Source organism: Crotalus tigris, unplaced genomic scaffold (assembly GCF_016545835.1).
Source record: "Crotalus tigris isolate CLP2741 ecotype Arizona unplaced genomic scaffold, ASM1654583v1 scf7180000018160.1183395, whole genome shotgun sequence".
Lineage (NCBI taxonomy): Eukaryota > Metazoa > Chordata > Lepidosauria > Squamata > Viperidae > Crotalus > Crotalus tigris.
Genome location: NW_024096855.1, coordinates 265,980 through 283,910, shown reverse-complemented (window position 1 = coordinate 283,910; position 17,931 = coordinate 265,980). Strand labels below are relative to the sequence as shown.

Genomic DNA, 17,931 nt, shown 5'->3' with positions numbered 1-17,931 from the left:
GGTTCTGCATATTCACAGCTACTCCGTCTCACTAGATTTCAGTTGTCTCCATAACCTCCAGGTACTGCAAAAGGGTACTTTTTTTTTTTTTTACTAAAGCAAGAAATCAAAACCAAATATTCCTACCATCCCAAACTGAGCAAGGTATCTATAGGAATTTTCTATTAGCCCTAGACCAACTTTTTTTTTTATTATTGAAAATTTTTTGAAATTTTACAAATACAAATAGAAAAAAACAACAACAACCCTATCCAACCCACCCCAACCCTCCCACTCCATCCCCCCAACCTTCCCAGAGCTGAACACAGGCTTAGTTAGAATTTCTAAAAATCCTACAGAAAAATTAAAAAAGTATAAACCATAGGTAAATCTAAATAAATTACATAAACAACTTATAAAATAATTAACAATAATATATATGTAAAAAAAACATAAATATTAAAAAAGAAAAATACTTAAAAAGAAAAAGAATAAAAAAGAAAAGGAAGAAGAAAAGAGATATAAAAAAAAGTAAAATAAGATACAATCTATAAAATATTAAAATTTATATGTAAGTTATTGAAAAACTAAATAATATTTTTTATATCCAACTTATGTTGTATAAAATCTATCCATTTTTCCCATACCGCCAAAAACTTCTCTTGCGATTGATCCTTTAAGAAAGCCGAAATCTTTGCCATTTCTGCCAGATAAGAAACTTTAAAAAACCACTCTTGCACGGTAGGCAGAGATTCCTTCTTCCAATATTGCCCTACTAACAACCTTGCAGCTGTAATTAAATTTAACATCAGTATAACCTCCTTAGTATCACAATTAGTAACGATACCTAACAAAAAGAATTGTGGAGTAAATTTTACCCTCCTTTTAAAAATGCTTTGAATATTCCACCATATCTTAATCCAAAAAGCTTTTATATTTTTACATGACCACCAAATATGATAATAAGTAGCATCCAAACAATCACATCTCCAACATTTAGGCTGTAAGTCAGGATACATACAGCCCTAGACCAACTTTGAGTGGCATTCTTGGCATATCTGATAAAGGTCCACAAAGTCTTCTGTCACATTCAGGAAAATGAAGATTGGACTTTCTATGAATCATCCCATTAAACATGAAAAAATGTGGATACTGGGGTGAAATAACAGAATGTGATCAATTATTTAACATGTGCTTTGTGCATATTAGGCATCTCTGTAATATTGGTTGAAAAATCTGGGAGATGTAGTCCAATATTATATACACAGGGGGGGCTTATCTATTTGAATCAATTATTGATTGATTGATTAATTAATTGATTGATTTATAAGGTTTAGACGTTATGATTTACCCACCTTGTAAAACATAATTTTGGGAGGCTTGTGTTAATAAAATCACAACAGTAAAAACAAGAAAACAAGTGGAGGGACAATGTACCATTATTAATGTATGGCCTCAAATTAGGTAAGTTCCTCTGAACTGAGCTTGACTCCTGAAGATTACAAAGGGCATGGACAGGTTGTTTTCTTGACAAGAAGAGAGGCAGTCACTTCAAGGGTATGTGTACCTGTCATGCACAAATACGCTTTTCTGGCAATTGCCATCCTTTCAAACAATCGCACAGCTCCTGGAAAATCTATCTATTCATCAATCTTTGAGGAAAGAGATACCAAAATTCTAGTTCCATTGTTTTATGACCAATAAACGGAACATATTTTCTTCTTGAAAGCACTTAACCTGTCACCAAATGGTACTGTGTTTATTCAGTCTTCTTCCAGAGTGGGATAGTGTGGTTCCCTTTGAGAAGAGAAGGCTAAGAGCCCAGGCTGGCTCCCTCACTAAGGGGTTTTTCAGATTCTCATCATAAATTATTTATGGAGGGCTTCCTCTAAAATTTCTGTCAATACAGTCACAAGTGCCCACTGCCTTAATTCCTTTCTGAGGCAAAGGTGGGCAACTTTTTTTCTGGCACTGTTGAACTCTTTGCAGTATCCTTATTCATTGCTCTAGTGACAGATTTATCTGAGGTCCACTCCTGAATTGCCCTGGGCAGATTTCTTTCTCTTTCACTAAGCATGAAAAACCTGTAATGCAGAGATTCTGAAAAAAAAAGAAGTTTGTTCAACAAGAGCCATAATGGATGCAGTATAATATCACCAGCATTTTTTGCTTGAGTGGTATTTATAATTTTACGGATATTCAATACACTTTATTTCATTTTCCCTGCAAGATTATTTTATATGCATAATCTTAGAAAATTACAGGGATCACAAAGAGGAAGTGTACATGCTAATGATATCTTGGCCATATATTTCCAACTTTTGAAGAAGAGAGGAGGCAAATGACCGTCAAAGCCCTATGCAGTCTTTAGACCCCCAAAATTAGTCCATCCGTGCTCTAGGGACAGGGATCTCCAAACTTTAAGACTTTAAGACGTGTGAACTTCAACTCCCAGAATTCCCCAGTCAGCATAAATTCTGGGAATTGAAGTCCACAAGTCTTAAAGTTGCCAAGTTTGGAGTCCCCTGCTCTAGAAAAAGGGCCTTAAAACAATTGACAAAGGAGTATTAACAGGTTATATTTAGATGATAAGTCTCAATGAGAGTTGATTGTTAAATTATTGCTTCTTAATTTAGGAGAATTCTGGTACATTTTGTATTCATACTGGTGTTGGAGATCTCATCTTTCTCTATTTTATATTTCTGGAAGGCAGCAAAGATTGTAACAATCTCTATTTTTGATTGACTTTAAATAAGAAATGCCAAATGTTTGAATGAATATTGTAAGAGAACAAAGTCCATAATGATGCTTGCTTCTTTGGGAATCTGTTGTTGGGCAGTACATTTGTTTCTTTATTGGAATCTCAAGATGTTCTTTACATTGTACAACTAAAAACAAACTTATATAAAAATGACCAAAAGCCTCACACACTCTAATGTACATTTGTTTCTAAAGGAAATCAAACTCAGGTAAGCACTGAGCCAATGGAAGCTTTATATTAAAGCCATGACAAATGATACACAGACTTATATAATGTATGACAATAGTAGCCATTTTAAAGACATTTTCAAATATTCTACTCTAAATACCTTGACAGGTACAAGATAAATGGTATTAAAGGAAAGGCAATAGGTGTTCAAACAAAGACAGAACAGAATAGATCCTGTCAGCCATTCAAGGTAGCCCAGACTAGAAAACCAAGGCCATGCAGGTTAGTACTATTTTTATAACAAAGGTTTAGTAACAAAATCTTGCAAATCAGAATGTGCTCACCCTTTTATCGTTCTGTGAAGTAAGGAGGGAGTTACTGAGACATTTGAGCACGGGATTGAACTAGAAGATCTCTAAGGTCCCGTTCAACTCTGTTATTCTGTTACATTCTTAGCCAGGACTCATGCTCTGTTTTGATTGCTGTCTTGGAGGTGGGTCCTTCTCCTCCTGTCCTTCAAGGCAATTTTCTCTGCCCCCTACATATCAAGGCACAAAGCAGACTATTATATATGCCATTCTATGGATCTGAATATTGTTCTGCCTATATCCTTTACAGGAACTTTTTGTGGAGTTTGGGCCTACAGTTCACTTGCTTGATCATTTGCAGGGCTATAGGTAAAGTAGCCAGAACGATGGTAAGATCACTGCAAGAGAAGGAAGACTAACTGGGTGTTAGCCCAGGTAAATCAGACAGGAAACAAAACCAGATGAGCAAAATAGATTTTGTTGTAAAGCTATGCTAATAGAATCTTGTACACGTGAAAGTACAAACTTCCTGCCCACCACTCTTAAGTGCTAAATCCATTTGGGCTGGTCCTTATTCAGTTTCTTTCTTTGACGGTTAATCCTCTGCAGGCTTCTGCCTCTCTTGTCTGATGGCTTCCTAGACAACATCTCCTCTCCATTTTCCTTGAGGTTATCCGTGCATTCCATTACATTGGGCATGGAGGATAAATATAAGAATGGAACCAACAACATTCTAGAAATCAATCTACTTCCATTTCTACCTTTAAAAAGTCCCCCAACCTCTCCAACTCCCATGGCCCTAAAATAACCCTTCCATATACAATTGTATTGAAAGAATTAAACTTTTTCAGTCACCAGCCACAGAAGCCATATGTAAAAACAAGCAAACAAAACAAAACTCATAATAAAATGTTGCATTGTGAAAAGCTATTTTTCCCTAACCATTTATCCTCCATTCCACCATGATCCAGTTTCCTCTCCTCCCCATCTGCCAGCATTCTATGACCAGTGAACATGCCCAGTCGTTATGAAGAAGTTGTGGGTTTTGGGGAGGACATTTAAAAATGCTTTTTAATCTATTCCACAGGCAAGATCTACTGGAATGGAATTTTTTACAGTTTTATCTATGTACACTTTCTCTTGTTTTAATTGTCTTCACTGAAACAGTGCATCATAGGGCAATAGTTTTTAAACAAGGTACTTCAAATGTGCTAACTTAAAGAATGTATAAAATAATCCAGGACCCATTATTCCTGTGGAATTAAAATTTCAAGAATCTTCAGATAGTTGTATTTGCAAATTGGTGGCCACTGCAGAATGGTTGCAGTCAGCCATGCCAACAACACTTCCCACAAACTATGTCAATGGAGAAGCCAGTTGGAAGTCAAAAGTTGCTCCTACTGCCACTGCTTTTTTGCCCTCCTGTAGTCATTCTGTTTCTCTATTTAGGTAAAGAAATATCTCTGAGAGGATAACCCAATGGGTCATGGTTTCTCTAGTATATGTATATATTTCTTGCCCTCACCACATTTTCAGTTTATCAGACGCAATCCAACATTTTAAGTGGGTTACGATGTGGTTATCTGACAGACTATTTTTCTCATTATGAATTTGATTGGGAAAATTGGTAGAAAACTCCTTCTTGAGTGCACAGTGGCCCTGCTATATAGTACAGTGATGGCGAACCTTCTAGAAACCGAGTGCCCAAAAACTGGCGCCGCCCCACTCCACCCGCTGCCCCGCCCCCACTCTGCCCCATTTTCTGCCCCGCCTGCCCACAGGACCACTCACCGCCTCCACAGCCCGCAGATCACCCAGGCAGCCCAGCAGCGCTATGGCGACTACACCTCTACCCGCACCCTGCAGCATCAACTCCATGATGGGGTTGAGGGCAGAGTCTTGTCTACATTGCCTGGCTTCCATGTCCTTGGCTGCACGGCTCTGTGTGGGCCACACTCGAGGTCGACTCTCCTTCAGGGGGGCTGCTGGAGAGGAGGGGGTCATAGGGGGAGGCAAGGCTGGGGCAACAGCATGTATGCCCACAGAGAGGGCTCCGAGTGTCGCCTCTGGCACCCGTGCCATAGGTTCGCCACCACTGATATAGGAAAAGGATCTCTTGCATCCAAAATGAAACTAACCCTCATTCTTAGCTTTCAAACAAAAGTTTCAACAGACTATTTAAATATAGCCTTTTGGAGTACTAGCTGTGGCTTTGCTGTTTTCATATTAGTGAAAAGTTTTAATATATTTTAATTAATTTTAATACAATACTTAAAACTCTTAATTTTTACCCACTTTTTAACCAATCAATTGCCCCACGAGCCTATGCTCCCTGATTTAATCAATCAATCAGAATAGATCTGGAAGAGACCTTGGCAGCTTTCTGCTCCAACCCCTTGCTCTATCTAGAATCGCAGTTGCCATGCCAATACTATGGTATAAGCTTGGCATAGCAACTGCAAATCTAGATCCACCTAAACCTAAGGCAGGAACGCTACTTATTCCCATAATCTTCAGACTGAACTGCAGGTCTTTCTTTGCAATAATGGGTTTTAAATACACAATCTTAGCAGAGGAAACAAAAAGTAAAGAAGATTGTTGGGAATACAATAAATGGCTTCTCAAGAAAGCAGTACCACAATTTCAACCACAAGTATCAAGGAACTTTTTTATTGACTTTCAGAATATACTACAGTCCTAGCTTCCATAGCACGGCATGTCTGCAGGCACATTCCATTAATGAACACAGTCAGAGTCTTCACCAACACTGCCTCTCCCTGCGTGAGGCCAGCTTATTGCTTGACCTCAACTGACATCACTTCCCTCTTTATGGCACATATTCTAAAGGAAGCCAAATGTTGGTGCAGCAGCAAGAAGGAAGTTAAGGTACAATTTAATCTACTTAAAAGGATGCATGTTCCCTTTTCTTTTTTTAATCTCTGAGATAACATCAGCAAATCAAAAGAGGTTTCTATTTTTCTGCATCTTTGTGTAAACATACTAGGTGACAAACATCTGCTTTTTATTCCAACAAAATCAATCTGTAGCCCAAATGAATGTGCTTCACTTAGAAGAGGATTCTTTTTTTTTTTTTTCTCTTCTTCCCCAAAAGCAGAGTTGACATCGACAGGACATTTCATCTGGGAAAAAAAGGGCTAACTGCAGTTGCACAGCTCATTTGTGAACCCCATAAAAACTGGGGACGGCAAAATATAGTTTAAAATGTAAAAAAACAAAACAAAACTAAATTTGTATTTTGTAGGCTTGACCTTATTTTCCTCCCATCAAATCAAAGAATACTTAGAACACATTAAATATATTTATGTGATTACACAGGTTTCCCAAAGTAAATATATATATTCACATTCCCTTTTCACGTAAGTCAGATTATGTAAAGCACAGAAAAGGAATAAAAATAGGAAGTCAACCAAGTTGAAAGTGTGAAATGAATAATGAGAGAGAAAAAAATATGAAACAGTATAGCATGTCATTAAAATATATTCGTCTTTAGTGTTCAACTTTTTTTATCTCTTTTTAAGGAACTAGGAGCATGCTCATATATACAATAAGTTTTTTTCTAAAATTCCTTCCTTGGAATTGACCACAAACTATTCTGTACTTTTCTACCAGCATTTGGACATTTCCTCATTCTTTAGTAAGCATGGTTTTGCTTTGCTGGTTTTTTTTTTTTTTTTTTTTTTTGCCTTTTAATCTTTTATTCTAAATGGAAACACTCCATTACATCATGCAGTCTATATAATATTTGCTGAAAATAATTTGGCTTTTCAACACAAAAAACACTTGGAAATTTCTTCTCTCATATTCATACATTTCCAAATGAGCTAAATGATCTGGAAAGCAAAAGATCTGGTCCCATTCTTAACACAAAGTCACATGCCACTTCCCAGAATTGTTCACTGTTATGTCTCATACCCATCTGATCAGAATTCTGATCAGCCACTTCCTAGGCACATTTATTAAACTAATTTTGTTTTTACTGTATATTTCCTTTTGCACAGGAAAACAATAATAGCATTCTTCCAAATATCAAATAGAAGTGCAACTTTCATACCTACCTTAAGCAAATTCACATCCACTTTATGTATCAACCATATACATATTTTAACATTTTAACATTTCTCCAATGATACTATCTATGCCTACAGCCTCACCATTTTTCAACATACTTGTATGATATTTTTTTATTGGACACAAGAACGTGTTCCTATCCATGGCTCAGTTATTTTTTTTTCTGCATTCTTTCATCTCATTCCCATCCATCCATTCATATCATTCTAACACATCCTTGCATCACGTTCACTCCCCAAAATTCATCCCTACTTCACTCATTATCACAATTCAATGTAACATCACATGCAAATATCACAAACCATGAATTCATACTTTTATAAGCACCCATAACCTAGGTGATAGAAATGAATACTTTTGGAAATAATTTTAGCTCTTTAATTAATAATTAAACTTACACTTTTACTTCCCTACTTATATTCATCAACTCAGAATACTTTCATTCAGCTGTTACATCCTTCCTCTTTCTCTTATTTTTCACAGGCACCCAACATAATCTATTTTTATTTCTTTTCTTTCGGTCATTTATTCATGCTGCTTGCTATTTCCATATGTTCTTAGTTGCAATATGCCATGGTCCCCACCAGATCTGTTCACGGATATCTTTCTGTTGTACTCATCATGGCTTTAATTAATCTATGTGTTCACATAATTCATTGTTAGTTCACATATTCATTGTTAGTAAGATAAACCTGGTCTTGGTCATACTGATAATACATGAAGCTTTCCCTGTTAATGGTAAGTACAGTAGTACTACTAGTTTTTTTTTTCACTTGCCTATACCTACAAGAGTACAAATTGTACCACGTAGTTTAGGCATATTTTGGTCAGCCTGCCACAAAGTACAATCCAGGGTTATCCAAGTACAGTCCAGGGTTATCCCAAGCCATGTTACACTCTTCTATGCAAGACAGGATCTCTAATGTAGACATTACTTCTCAAGGCAACATGTTTTTGCCAGCATCTATTCAATTCAGAGATATACAAACTCAGGATATGAAATTTCTGCAAATATAAGCTGAGCTGGGTTTCTAAGATAAATTAAAGATTTTGAAAATCCATTACTAGGTCTCCCAAGAGTTTCATTTCTACACTCAGGAAAAAGATGAAGACTACACTAGTGATCATAAAAAAAAATAGGGCACTGAGAAATAAAAAATAAAACTAGGTGAAACATTCAATTGCCTTTCACATAATATATATTTTTGCTCTGATAGAAGCTTCCTATAATTCAGAAGCTGGTTTCTATTCCAGGTAGATGGACATCAGAGCTCCATCTCGGTGTACCAATTTTACTTCAACACCGGCTGTCATTGTTCTCAGAGATTACATGAATGGCTCATTAACTGCATTGCATGGTAGATTTCAGATTCTTTCCATATTTGTCTATATTGAAAAGTCCAGTTCATATATTTCAGTGAGAGAACTCTCTTCCTGTGGAAATAAGGCTAGGTAGGATTCCTGAATAGATCTGAACCTTGGACCCAAGATGGGTTTTAGGCAACTTCTCTTTAATTATTTCTATTCCACCTCTTTTCCCTCACGGTAAATCAACTGTCTTCTGGCAGTGTCCCATTAAGAATTGCTTGATTCCAGAAGGCCTTAACTTCATTATGAATGTGACTTCATGTACCTGCAGATGACATTAAGCTTGGAGTCTCTCAGAAGGTTGAAACAAATGCAATAACAATTGGAAAGGTTACCAAATATACTACAAATAAAAAAAAACCTGATAGGTCATTTGGACCATAGAGGGGCAACCAAGGTCTGTCTAGAACAGGGATTCTCAACCTTGGCAACTTTAAGACTTGTGGACTTCAATTCCCAGAATTCCTCAGCCAGCTTTGCTGGCTGAGGAATTCTGGGAGTTGAAGTCCACAAGTCTTAAAGTTGCCAAGGCTGAGAACCCCTGGTCTAGAACAAGCTGCTTTTTATTGGGACAGACAGATGGTGTGTGTCCCATTGCTTAAGCAGACTCGAATTAGCAGTAGGTCTTCAGTTTCTTAAGGAAGTGCCTCTTCAATCCTGACCTCCGATCTTTCCGGGGGCTCCTGCGCGAACTGAAGGGAGCACCGGTTCTCAGAGGGGGCGATGGCAAGGTTCAACTAAGCATTTTAATTCAGAAGAAACCCCGCTCCCAACGACAAACATGTTAGTCTGCCCACCATCCCATCTTTCAATACGCAGCCAGGACCTGCCTAAACTAAGAAAGGCAGAACCTCCACTGGCCCCACGCGGGAAAAGAGCAGAGCAGCTCGCAGATGCAACGTGGGGAGAAAACTGACTCCCCTTCCCGCCGTCATCAGCCCCCGTCCCGCACATCAAACCCGGAGGGGCCATTTCCTTCTAACGGCATCGTGACTCTCGTCGGTCACTCACCGGCTCCCCGCCTGCTGGCCCGCCCGCCCCTCCGCTGCCTTCTCACCCGCGGACTCGTTCCGCCGTTGGTTTCCCTCCTCGCGGATCACCACCGTTCTTGACACGTCGAGGATCGAGGCGGTGGCTGCTTGCATGGCTCCCGGGCCCTCGGGGCTTCCGAGCCGCAAGGGGAGGGGGCGACCTGGCCCTCTTCTCCGGGCAAAATCTCGCACTCTTCCCGGGGGTCCGGGGGGCAGGGAGGGAGGGGTCTTCCCCGCTGGCCTGTCCGCTGCGGCTGAGGGATCGCGGCGCTCCGGCAAGCTTCTCTCTGCGGGCAGGAGTGTCGTCTTCGTTTCCCACTTCTCCTTTCACAACTGCCGGCACTCCGCTCGCCTTCCCCTCCGCCTCCGCGGCGTCTAAAGAGCGGCGAGCAAAGGACGGTGCTGAGCACCTGGAGATCCCGCCCTCCCCCTCCCCCCTCTTCCCCCCCCCGCCACACAAGGCACACCTCGCTTCCTCTTTAGCGCTGAGTGCGGGCGAAGGAAGTGGAGGTCGTCACGCCTTCTGCTCAAGGATCATCGCGGACTCGACGAGCCGGATCCGTCGGATCTCTCCGGTCGGATGCGCCCCTTAACCGCGCCATATCCAATCCAAAGGTTGACGCGGCTTTCCCCCCATGAAGATCGCGCAAGAGGCGGATTCCCGAAGCGCTCGTCCTGGGGCTTCGATGCGCCGCAACCGGAGCGGCTGTACGAGCCATCTGGTCAAAAGGCAGGCTGACGAGTGCTTTCCTTTAGCCGACTTGGGGCACAATCCGGGGCCTCCCCTCGGCAGAAGTAGTCGCGTCAGGGCCCCGTACTCCTTAGTCCGACGTAATCTCCCCTTCCTCGAGAAAACGGGAGCACAGGACCATTTAGGCCACATGAATATGCATGAGTAATTTCTTCAACACTTACGGTTGTATAAGAGCGTGTGAGACAAAGGCATGCTCCGCTGGGGATCATCACACACCGCGGAATACTCTCCCGAGGCAGACGTAAGGCTTTTTTGTCTACAAAAGCACATATTTATGTTTTGCGTTGCTCCTTATTTAAATAATTCATATCTTGCCTGATCTTTGGGAGCTCACACACAAGCGCGCCCTCCTTTCATTTTTTTCTCTAAACAGAGCTTTACGATGGTAGATCAACTCAAAGTTACTTCCAAGACAGTGGAATTGAACCTGCAGTCTTCTGTATTCTACCACTGCTTCACACTATTGTGTTTATTAAGTTTCCATTCTCTACACACACACACACACACACACACACACACACAGAGAGAGAGAGAGAGAGAGAGAGAGAGAGAGAGAGATCTTTAGAGAGTGGACTTAAAAATATGTCTGATTTGCATATGTTCCTATCTTCCAAAATGTCTGGATGAAATTTTTTTATTTTATTTTGTGGTGGGGACTAATAACATCAAATGATTCAAGCAGTAATGCACCTGGAATATTTTTGATGCACAAGCAGAACTGGTAATACCTTACTTTCTCAGTGTATAAATCTATAAACTCTTACTGAACTGTGGTTTGTATTATACTTGTCTGGGTTTGCATGATCATACCTACTTACAAGAAATCTGGGATGGACGATTGACAGCTGTGAAGCTCAGAAGGTGGGACACACGAGAGCAGTAGAATAAAGCTTTTGTAGATAAACCATTAAATATTCTACTCTAGTACCAAACAAATGTTGTACAGTATGTCTACTACAGATGACTATATAATAATGCCAGTCTAGTCAGATGAGATAGATAAGATAATCTTTATTGTCATTTTTTACTGTGAGCACACTGGCTCACATTAAAAATGAAATTCTGTTGCTTGCTCTCAAAAGAAAGTATATATATCTACCCATACATATACCTAACACGCTATGTACAGTACAAGTTCACAAGGTTGATGCTATATAATCATGCCAACTCATATGGCCATAGTATCTAATAAAAACCATTATGCAAATTACATAAATTATGTAATTTCTGTTAGATGTCATGAAGCCAATGACATAATAAGTAGTTCATATGATTTGCCAATGACATAATGATAAATATGACATCATTTCCTTCCTGTCTGGATGCCCATGCCCTATTATTCCCCTAGCTGTGTAACTCTAAAGTTGCTCCATTATCCCAAATAAGTGACAGCCTTCAGCCTTGTTGTCAATTAGAACTGCTAATAAAGCTGCGATCCTATGAGCCTTTCTTTCATTCAGTAGGGCTTTGTTTGTTTGTTTTTTTAATTTTTTATTTTTCCAAACTCTCCCCCATACATATACCGTGATATTTATCAGATGTTAACATGCATTCTTTTTACATTCATATATAAGATACTTTTGATAAAATGAAATAAATACATACACATGACTTTTGGTGTTGCTCGCCCATTTCCCCTTTCACTGTATTCACATTCCTTCTTCTCTACCTTCTTTCTCCCTTTCTTCTCTTCCAGTAGGGCTTTGTTTATGGAGAATCTAGAGCAGGGGTCTTCAAACTTGGCCTTTTTATGACTTGTGGACTTCAACTCCCAGAATTCCTCAGGCAGGCACACTGAGGTACACAAATGTGCGGTTTGATTTCAGGCAGCACTGAAAGATTAAGAGGGTTAATTTGACTTTTGTAATTCATGGAGACATCCATGTAGTTTTCTGGTTATCAAGATAGAAGTGTTTGCTTTCTTCAGGCATGATGGGTTTTTTTTAAATGTTCCCAGATTATCTTAACATTCTAGAATTGCACGGGGTTGCCCATCCAAGTGTCAAACAGTCTGAATTCTGCTTAGCTTAGCAGGCTGTATGTCAGCCCAGCGTGTAAACTCATAACTTGTCATTATTAATCTTGGGTTTTGGATATAATAACATAATCCCCTCCAGGTGGTTTTTATTGCCATCTCCCCAACTGACTGACAGACATCTGCACGAACCTAAGCTGATCTATGCAAGGCAGGGCTATTTATTTATACTACCATAGCTTGATTTGCAGAAAAGGTAAGTCATTTCTAAAACTAAAATACCATGATATGCTTATTGGATCAGCAAAATAAGATGGAAAAAAAGATGAGAGAGGCTAAAGCTAAACCAGAAGATATGGACCGATTTAATAATAACACAGAATTCTTTTATTTCAGGCTGCAGCATATATACACAAGCAAATTTATTTATTTTAATCAAATTTCTATGGCTGCCCATCTCACACAAGGTGGCTCTAGATGACCTACATTAAATCCAATAATTAAAATATAAAAAACAGTTAAACAATTAATCCAAGTAAAAACAAGAAAGTGAGAGGGTTAACATGTGGTGCAATCAATAGATGGGCTTTCTCCTTGGGCCTAAAGAAAAAACATTTTGAGGGCTTTCTAAAAGGCCAAAAAGTTGGAGCCAATTTCATCTCAGAGTCATGTTGTTCCAGAAGATGGGTGCCACAGCAGAAAAGGCACATCTCCTCGGTCCCATCAAATGGAAATCCTTAATAGATGAGACCTACAACATGCTTCTGCTGGCCCTGATGGGCTGGGTAGAAATAATTAGAGAGAGGATAACCTAGCCCTGTATCATGTAGGACTTAAAAGGTCAAAAACAACACCTTGAATGACCTGGAAGCAAATTATGTAGCTCACAGAGCAGAGATATAACTATAACATTTTGTACTACCTGAAGCTTCTAGATATTGCAGCTCCATGTAGAGCAAATTATAGTCCATTCAGGAGATGACCAGGATATGAGTAATTGTAAGCAGAGCCTTATGATCCAGGAGCAGGCACAACTGGTAAACAATATGAAGTTGTGCAAAGGTCCTCCTAGTCACAACTGCCACCTGCTCCTTGAGCAGGAGTCATGAATTCAGAAGGACCCCCAGTTTATGCATTAGGTACGTTTGGGGCAGTGCAACTCCATTCAGTAGCAGTCTCAAATTTGGAAGGCCTAAAATCCAAACGAGAGAGAGAGAGAGAGAGAGAGAGAGAGAGAGAGAGAGAGAGAAGAAAAAGAAAGAAAGAAAGAAGGAAAGAAAGAAAGAAGGAAAGAAAGAAAGAAAGAAACAATATTGTGTGACTGATCTTTCCTCTGCAGGGTCCAGTGCTCTCTATCTCATTGACTAAGGCAGTGATGGCGAACCTTTTAGAGACCGAGTGCCCAAAAACTGGCCCCACCCCCTACCCCCTGCCCTGTCCCACTTGCCCACAGGGCCATTCACCGCCTCCAGGTGAGTGGCAGATCACCCGGGCAGCCCAGCAACACCATGGTGGCCATGCCCTCTATCCGCATGATGGGGCATGAGGGCAGAGTCTTGTCTACACTGCTTGCTGCCATGTCCTTGGCTGCGTTGCTCCATGTGGGCCATGCTCAGGGGCGACTCTCCTCCAGGGGGGCTGCTGGTGAAGAAGTCGTGGGGGAAGCGAGGCTGGGGCAACAGCACGTGTGCCCACAGAGAGGGCTCCGAGTGCCGCCTCTGACACCCGTGCCATAGGTTCGCCATCACTGGACTAAGGGATTCCAAAATCTTCCAGTGGAGATTTTTGGGCAAGTAGAAAAGTGCAGGGGGACTTTCCCTACCCTTCTCCAATAATGTTCTCCTCCCTCAAACAAAAACCTCTCATCTATGGAAGGTTTGAACTGGATTCAATACATAATACTATAGTATATTCAAAGTTGATTTTTCTTTCCTGCAATAGAAATAAATTAATTATTCTTTTTGTAGTTATATTTTATCCTGGCATAAAGAAAGAGCAGAGTTGTTCAAAAGTACCCAGAAGAGCAACAAGAACAGTTGTCTAATTTTTCTCAAATGGCTATTTATGCAGAAGAAAACCAAACGAATATAATTCCCCCCAAGGTGAGTTTAGCCCTGACCCTATTAGCTTTCCACAAATTTCTTAAAATATGGTTTCTTCACCAGCCTTGATGATCCCATGGAAACTGGGACCCTGAAGGATCCTGTTGTGTTTAGGATGTTGATCCATTCTCCCACAATCTTACTTATGCTTATGCTTAACTGTTTTTAATGGTTGTTTATACTTGTTTATACTTTAACCTGTTTGTTCCACTGTATGCTGTCCAGCATCACATTTGTGAGATGGGTTGCTATGTAAATTTGCTAAATAAATAAAGCGAACATCATGGCATTTCAGAATTGGGTAGTGAAAAGATCTGAATATCATCAGTCTCTTGGCTACGTTTGCTAGTGCATTAGTGATAAGCTGATGCATTTCTTTCTTATGGAAATAAGTAGCATTTAATCAAGCCAAACTGTAAATATTATAGCAAAAAGATTCACAATATAAAAGTCTCCTTTGAACTGAGCTTGACTCTAGGTAAGTAGATGAGCCTTGTGTTGTTATCTTGGCAACAATATATATGTTTGTTTCACTGTCTTCTTCCAAAGTGGTTCTGAGTCTCTCATTTGAGCTTCAATCTAGCCCCGGGATTATTCCCTGGTAGTTTCCCTTACAGGTAAAAATCTGACCCCGGTTGACTTCCAAATCCCACGGTGCCACCATTATTACTTGCTCACTAAAATGTATTTACCTCAACATAAAATACCTCCCAGGTTTTTTTTTTTAACCCTTGGATTAGCAGGTCTATATTTATCCGAGTTTATCTCCAGGAAGATCCCATTCTGAGGCAACTCTGTGACACATAGGAAGATTTCACGTAGATCGATGAGACGAAGCAGTCTGCTTCAAGTTTCTACAACAGAATGGAATCTGAATCAATGATGAGCTGCAAGCATCAAAAGAGAGAAAGTGTTGTGTTTGCCTGCATCAAGTTTCTTCTCAAAGAAGAGAGAAAAGAACTTTTGAGTTAGAATATGTGATTCACACAAGAGGTTTTTTAAAATGAGTGTTGAACATATGAAGGCATGCCTTCCTAACTAGCTTGATCGTGTTTTCCTGTTCTTACATACATCATATGTTCATGTTCAACACTCATTTTAAAAAGCTGCTTGTATCAAACAAGTAAAAGATCAAAGACGAACTCACATTAAGAGAATTTATGGGGTGTTAGTAGAATTGGATTCAGAAGTGGAATTAGTTAAAGAATGTATGATTAAATGGGCAGAAAACTTCGGTGAACCAGTTCCATTAGATACCTGGGAAACTATTTGGGTGAGGAATGTCAAATTTACACAAGCCCAGAACTTAAGGGAGAACTTTTATAAAATGTTTTACAGATGGCACCTTGATCCACAAAAAATGTCTCGTATGTATCCTGACTTACAGCCTAAATGTTGGAGATGTGGATGTTTGGATGCTACTTACTATCATATCTGGTGGTCGTGTAAAAATATAAAAGCCTTTTGGATTAAGATATGGTGGAATATTCAAAGAATTTTTAGAAGGAGGGTAAAAGTTTTTTAATAACTTATATTTAAAATTTAATATTTTTTATCTTTCTTCTTTTTTCCTTTTCTTTATTCTTTTTTTTCTAAACATTTATTTTTTGTATTTATGTTTTTCATATACACACTATTGTTAATTATCTTATAATTATCTTATAATTTTCTTAACTAATGTATTTAGATTTATTTATGGTTTATATTTTTTTTAAGATTTTTTGAAGAAACTTTAATTAAACCTATATTCAGCTCTGGGAAGGTCGGGGGAGGGAATGGGAGGGTTGGGGAGGTTTGGGGGAAAATTGTTTTGTTTTTGTAAAATTTTAAAAATGTTCAATAAAAAAAAAAAGCTGTTTGTGTAAATACTGATGTTTTCACCCCACTTCAGCTCTCCATTCAAATCCAGCATTTTACTTTCCAATGCTTTCAGTGATCCATGCAGACCAGCATGGAGAAGCTAGCAGTATCAAAGAGCTATGACTACTTTGGTCAAATTACATTATTGTTAAGGAGCATTAGAAGAATGTGGCAGGGACAGCTCTACTGCTAGACATGTTTTTGAATTTCCCTCCCATTATTTCTAATGACAAGCACACAGACCCATGCACAGGTCTACTCGCGCATGCATACTGTGGCTAGTCTTTGGTACTCCATTTAAGTGGACAACTGCATTAATGGAGGAGATTTTTCATGATGACTACCTCTGTGCAGAATGGATGGTTAAATGATAAGTTGGCAGAAATGGTGAAATTGACAACTTTGATTAAATTTTATTTTCTACCTAGAAATTACTTTTGCACTTTTTGCAAGAAACAGAAAGAAATGAAAATGTGATTTTGGAATTTGATGATTAGAATTATGTGGGATTATAGAAGTAATGTGGACTATTGATAATTAAGAGTTTGATGTATTTTTTAATCTATATCTGTACCAAAGAAAGTTGGAAACCATTCTCTTTCTATTTTCTTTATTTTTTGTTCCGTTTTGAAATTCAACGAAGTCTTATTCTAATATGTGAACAACCCCTTTCTTTCAAGAGTGCAAAATATTAAATTCAGACGGAATACTGAAAGGGTGCACAAGGCCATGAAACTGAAGACATCCTGCTCATCAGCCCAGCTTATCCTTCCCCAAGCTTATTGGATTTAATGCGGTGGTGGGATTCAGCCGGTTTGCACCACTTTGGCAGAACCGGTAGCTAATTTTTTGTTACCCAGGCCCAGAATGGACTTCCGGAAGTGACATCCACACAAAGAACCAGTTGTTCACATATTTAAATCCCAGCACTGATTTAATGGTAATGTTGTGGGTCAAGGGGGCAATTACTAACATTTTAACAGAAGCAGTTTATTTTTATATTCAGGTTTGGCTGCTCAGCCACTAAGGTTAAAGCAGAATTAGGTGGGTTTAGGGACCGTGGAAACAGTGCTGTGAGCAGAACTGAACAATTGCAGATTGAAATAATGAGATGGAAGATGTATTCAACCAACACACAAACATACACACACACAAACACATATACACAGAGAGACTGACAGACAGACAGAGACAGGACAGAGACAGAGACAGAGAGAATGAATTCAGCCTAATATTAGGTTTAAGGGTAGTAATTTTGAACAAAGCCATAGAGAATTGCAGAAATGGTAATCGTCAAGGTCATTTTGAAAGATCTATCATGATATATAATTATTTTGTATTTGCTATTAAAATAGTGCATTGATATCAATAAATGGTACGTGTCGATTGTTGAAATAGTAGCTTTGATGATCGTGAAATGCTGCTTCTCCAGAACAAAATTTTAGGCCTTATCTCAAAGGCAATCTATTGCCCTTGCAAATATGGAGGCTTATGTTGCCTTCCATCTTGCCACAGTTCTGCATGTCTACAAGGTGA

At 39.2% G+C, this 17,931-nt stretch overlaps 1 protein-coding gene across 2 annotated transcripts in view; it reads right to left on the bottom strand.

The window, feature by feature from the left end:
* Positions 1–10,901, bottom strand: part of SUSD3 (sushi domain containing 3) — a 53,274-nt gene extending 42,373 nt beyond the window's left edge. The window contains exons 1-2 of one of the 2 annotated variants that reach the window (XM_039348552.1): positions 10,172–10,901; positions 9,731–10,079 (exon numbers count right to left, since the gene is read on the bottom strand). In XM_039348552.1, the coding sequence (XP_039204486.1) occupies positions 9,731–9,818 (88 nt within the window). In that variant the 5' untranslated portion in view covers positions 9,819–10,079; positions 10,172–10,901. Of the gene's footprint in view, positions 1–9,730; positions 10,128–10,171 lie in introns of those variants that run through there. The other variant, XM_039348551.1, reaches the window with a different exon arrangement.
* Positions 10,902–17,931: the final 7,030 nt, after the last annotated feature.